This window comes from Rhinolophus sinicus, linkage group LG06 (assembly GCF_036562045.2).
Source record: "Rhinolophus sinicus isolate RSC01 linkage group LG06, ASM3656204v1, whole genome shotgun sequence".
Lineage (NCBI taxonomy): Eukaryota > Metazoa > Chordata > Mammalia > Chiroptera > Rhinolophidae > Rhinolophus > Rhinolophus sinicus.
Window position 1 is genome coordinate 161028396 of NC_133756.1, and position 5163 is coordinate 161033558.

Sequence of the window (5163 nt, forward strand, 5' to 3'; positions counted from 1 at the left end):
GGCGGAGTTTGCATCTCCTGTGGACGGAGTTAATATCTCCGCTGGATTCCCGGCGTTTGGGGACCGAGTCCCTGGCTGTGGGAAGGGGCGGAGCTTTAGTTCTGTTAGGTGGGGCTGCATGAGGAGACTGGGTAAACTCTGGGCGGAGTTCATACCTCCTGGAAGCGGGAACTGATAACTCCCCTAGACTGCGAGAGCTGGACTGAGGAGGCGGGGCTTCTGTCCCTGATGGGCGGGGCCATCGGTACTGTCTTGGCCGGGGTGGAGCTGATAGAACAGAGGGCAGGGCAATGCTGCGAGAATCTCTGAGTTGGCAGGGGCAGAGACTTAAGGCTTTAGTGGGCGGGGCCTCTGGAGAGCTCCCGAGGGGACGCTTGACAGCAGTGAGTGGGCGTGGCTCGTAGTTCCAAGGGACCAGGCAGATAGTGCGAGTGTCTTGATGCACGTCGGGGTCGCGCGTGGATGAGGCGGGGCCTGAGAGTTAGTGGGCGGAGCCTGAGTACAGCTCTGGGCCTGGGCGGAGCCCTGGCTCAGCGCAGGCGGGGGTTCTGCCTTGGGAGGCTGTCTGTGTAGGCCCGCACGCAGCTCCGCATCTGGTGCTCATTACAGGATGACAAAGAGCCGGCTCTGGGCCCCCTTCCCCACTCCCATCTCCTCCCTCTGATTGCTGTGCATTTAACTCCTTCCTGCCCTTGGGGCTCTCTGGATCCTAGGCCCAGGGTCACAGGAGCGAACTCCAGTCCTCCCTGTCCCAGCAGGCTTTATCACCCACCTCCTGCGCCCGCACCTCCTTCTTAGACCCAGACCTCTGGGCCACCCCACGACCCCCTTTTTCATCTAGCGAACCTCTCCAGCGGCGTCTCCGAGGTTAAAAGCTTGGGCAGAATCTAGCGGGGCGTCTGGTTTGAGTTAGGGGGACGTGAGAGCGGGAGCCGGGGATGGGGCGGCGCATAGCGTTCCCTCCGCCCCCACCCCCCAGGTTCATCCCCAGCTTCGGCCCCTAGTCTCCTAGTCCCTTAGGGCCCAGCCTGGCCTTCCAGCCCCGGCCCAGTCCCTGGGGTCAGATGGAGGTATAGGGAAAGGGGCTCTGGGCCACCCCTCCTTGCCTGCCCGGGTGGTCGTGGTGGTTCTGCTCCGTCTTAATTAGAGGCCCCTGAGAGGCTGCAACTGAAAAATTACAGTGGTGGTGGGAACCGGCGCCTCCCTGCCCCCAGGTCCTGCCTCTCGCTGTTCCCAAGTCAGTGAGCCCAGGATGCTGGAGGTTGCTGGGTTCTCCCAGGCCGTGATCTTTGACCATCCCCTCCTCCTATTCATGGGGCACTTTAGCCTTGAGCAGCCTGAACCCTCACTCAAGCTGGGGTCTCTTGGTTGTTTCTGAGAAGGGCAAAGTGCGGCCCAAGATGGGAAGGAAGGCTTTGCTCAGGAGGCTGCCCAGTGAGCTGGATGAGGGCAGTCTCTCCTGGGTTAGTACTCTCTCCAGCCCAGCCTGCTAAGCTCTGACTCCCACCTCCTCGTTAGAGCAGGGAGGAGTGCCTCAGGAGCACCTACAACCCAGAGGGCTGGCAGCATCCTTGAGTGACCCTGAGTCCCAGCCACCAACTTCTGGGCAGCCAGCAGGGATGGGAAGGGAAGTACCAGAAGAAAGTTAGGAGAAGCTCACCCACTAGACCATCTTCATTCCCCAGAATCACTAGGCCCAGAGCTACCTTTGACCCCTAAAACCCAGTTTGGCTCCAGTTCAGCAGAAGCCCTCATTCCAGAACCCTCCCCCAGATTCAGCCCCACCTTCCTGGAGTTTTGGTATGAAGAACAATTATGGAATTCTCTCCGTGCCAAATATCCCACTCCTGGATTTTCTGTGTGACTTTGGGCAAAGCTTTGCCCTCTCTGGGCTCTTGTTTCCCTGAGAATCGCTGAAGCATACCCTCTCTTAAGGGGTCTTACCTTATTACCAAGTTTCCCATGTAAGTTTCTTCTTGAGGTCCCCTCCTTTTTTCTGAGTCCTCCCAGACCCTCCCCTCAGGCACCAATGGGGATCAGGAGCTTCGGGTGAGGTTGGCACCCTGTTTATTGGAGGAGACCCCAGCACCCACCCCCTGAGGTCCTGGGGGCCTCAGCATCTCCTCTGTCATGAGTGCCAGGCCAGGGAGCAGAGTTTCCACAAGTCAAGTCTAGTGGTTGACTGAGAGAGGAGCCTGGCTGCGCCTGGGGGAGCGGGAAGCTCTCTGTCCATCTGGGCAGGCCCCATGGGTCATTGGTGCAGCCTGGACCATGTGTCCAATGCACGCCTCTTTCCCCCACCCCCACAGAGGGGGGCTGTTCCCCATCACACGCTGGTTCTGCAGGTCTGCACCCCTGTGAGGCTGCCCCGGTGGGGCATAGGTTCTGTTGGGTCCTTGCTCCCAGCATGGGTGACCCAGCGATAGCAGTCTGTGATGCGCTTGTTGGGTGCGTGCGGGCCACAGCGGGTACAGTACACGATGCCCAGTGCAAGCAGGACCACCAAGAAGACACATGTTGGCACTAGCAGTGCCACCAGCAGCCACCGGTCATCCCTCCGGCTTCTCCCGGCAGGACTGGCCTCCCCCAGGGCTGTTGGGGCGGCTGTGGGGGCCACTGAAGGCAGCCATGGGGCCAGCTTGGAATCAGAGGCATTTTCCCTTGGCATCTGTGGGGCTTTGGAATAGGTATGTGTAGGGCTGGTGGGAGTGGTCTGGTTAGTGGGACTCTGAGGGGGCAGGGGAGTGTGGAGGACTGGGGGCTGGGTGGCAGCAGGTACAGGGACTTGATGGGCAGGGCGCACAGGGGACCTGGAAGTAGTGGTCAAAGAGGGCTGGATAGTGGAAGTAATGGGAAGGTGGGTGTCCTGGGCTTTGAGCACTGGGACATCTGGGGTCCCAAGGGGGTGATGGGCACTGGAAGTGGTGACCAGAGGGGTACGGTTAGCTGGGATTGGAGGCAAATTATTGGTGGTCTGGGTATCAGAGACCTGAGTGTCTGGAAACATGGGGGTCTGGTGGACAAGGGGCAGTTCAGGGTATTTGGCTGAGATAATCGGGGGCTGGTGGGCAGGGGACTGTGCTGGGTGAGTGGCAGAGATAATAGGGGGTTGGTGGACAGAGGGCAGATCTGGATAACTGGCTGAGATCATGGGAAATTGGTGGTCACGGGGCAAAGCTGGGTGTACGGCAGGGATCCTGGGGAGCTGAGGGGCAGGGGCCAGAGGTGGGCGTGTAGCAGAAATAATAGGAGTCTGGCGGGCAGAAGGCAGTGTGGGGCGTGTGGCAGAAACCACCACGGGTCGGGTGACAGAGAGCACTGAGGAGTGGTAGGGGACCTGGGGAGCACTGAGTGGGGGTGGCCAGGTAGGGTCCAGGTAGGGCATCTGAGGCTCTCCGTCCTCTGGGAAGCTCGGTCTGTAGGCCAGGCCAAAGTCAGGCGGCTGTGTGGCCTCCATCCATGGGATCCCAGGCATCTCTGTCCAGCCACCATTGAAGTCCTCCCAGGCCTCTTCATCCTCCCTGTCATCCAGCAGCTCATCCCCAAGGTCCTGGGAAGCCCGAGCACCCATAGCCCCAGCAGGGCTGCAGCTGATGCCATCAGCCTCAAGCTCGTGGCCCTCACTGCAGTAGCATTCAAAGCCACCGACATAGTTGACACACATCTGCTGGCACACGCCGGCGATCTGGCACTCATCTGTGTCCACGCAGCGGTGGGGCTCGTCTTCGGCTGGCCGGAAACCCAGGCGACAGTGGCAGCTATAACCCTGTGGCCCACCAGGCTCACACTGCTGCTCACATGGGGCCTGGGCACAGGGGTCCTCACAGCTGCGCCCATCCACTGCCAGCCGGAATCCTTCAGTGCAGCGACAGGACACATGACCATCCACCTCCTCCACACACTCGTGTTCACAGCCCCCGTTGTCGGGACCACAGCCAGTACCTGGGCACAAGGGCCCAGCCCGTGACCAGCGCACACCACCCTCAGGCTGCTTCACGCACAGCAGAGAGGCTTCTCTGCCAGCCTGGCATGGCACAGCAGCCACAGAGCCGAAGGGCAGCCACTCAAACTCGGTGGAGACCAGGTGGAAGGGCGTTGTGTAGACAGCTGGGCCAGCCTGGCCCGCCTCCTCCGGCAAGGCTGGGCAGGAGCCCTCAAAGCCAAACTGGCACAGGTAGCCATCGACAGCCAGTGTGCAAGAGCCCTCGAGCCACCGATGCTCACCATTCGCCTCAAGGGCTGCACAACGCTGGGCCGGGCAGGGCCCGACAGTGGCCGGCTGGGCCCAGTTGGTGAAGGCCGTGTCCTGGTCTCCCGTGGTCCACGTGAAGCCGCGCAGTGGTCGCTGTGGCTGGCATTGCCTGGCCGGCCGCTGCAGGCCGATCCACAGCAGCTGGCTGGCCGGGCCGGCACCCACCAGGCTGTCCACGCGCTGGGCCTCCTCGGGGGTCCGTGGGGTAGCCAGGTCGCCCCCCAAATCGCGGCAGGCTCGCCAGGCCTCCAGGAAAGTACGGCGCCGTGGGAAGAGGGCGTAGCAGCTGCCCGGACCACAGGCAGCTCGGGGCTCGGCGGCCCAGGGGGCCTGGCCCAGCGTGGGCACCATGGCCGCCCAGGCCAGTAGCAGGCGCAGCAGCATCGCGACGCCCCCCGACTGGCCCGGGCCCGGCCCGCGATCGCTCTTGACAGGGGGAGGGACTGGGCCCTCTGGTGGGCGGGCCGGGGGCGGGCCCGGCCGGACTCAGGCCTTGTAAGGAGTGGGATGGGGCGGCTGCCAGCTCCCTGCTCCTGCTCCCCGGGGGCCGCCGGAGCAGGAAGCAATCGGGCGGGGGGCAGGGGCGGGGGTACTGGGGGTTGGGGGCGGGGGAGGGGAGGAGGCGCGCGAACGGGCTGGGAGTCAAGGAGAGGGGACTGCCTGCCTGAAGAGGCTGGATGACCCTCAGAAAACTCCAGCGCAGCCTGGAGCTCTTGGCAGAGGGGTGAGATCACTTCCCACAGACGGAAAGTGACCCAAATCTGGACACACCAACCTCATCACACTCGTGAACAGTCTCACAGCCCAACTGCTTGTCATACGTGTGGAAACATGCTCTGACTCACACCCTCCACATCACACGAGTGGGTATGCTCCTCTCCCCGCACAAGAACACTCGACCATCTGCCCCT

General features: G+C 62.4%; 1 protein-coding gene across 1 annotated transcript; it reads right to left on the reverse strand.

The window, feature by feature from the left end:
• Positions 1 to 2044: 2044 nt before the first annotated feature.
• On the reverse strand, positions 2045 to 4678 carry CD248 (CD248 molecule). Its single transcript, XM_019737598.2, has one exon. It carries the CDS (start codon positions 4634 to 4636, stop codon positions 2327 to 2329), a length of 2310 nt encoding a protein of 769 aa, XP_019593157.2. The 5' UTR covers positions 4637 to 4678; the 3' UTR covers positions 2045 to 2326.
• Between the last annotated feature and the right edge of the window lie 485 nt (positions 4679 to 5163).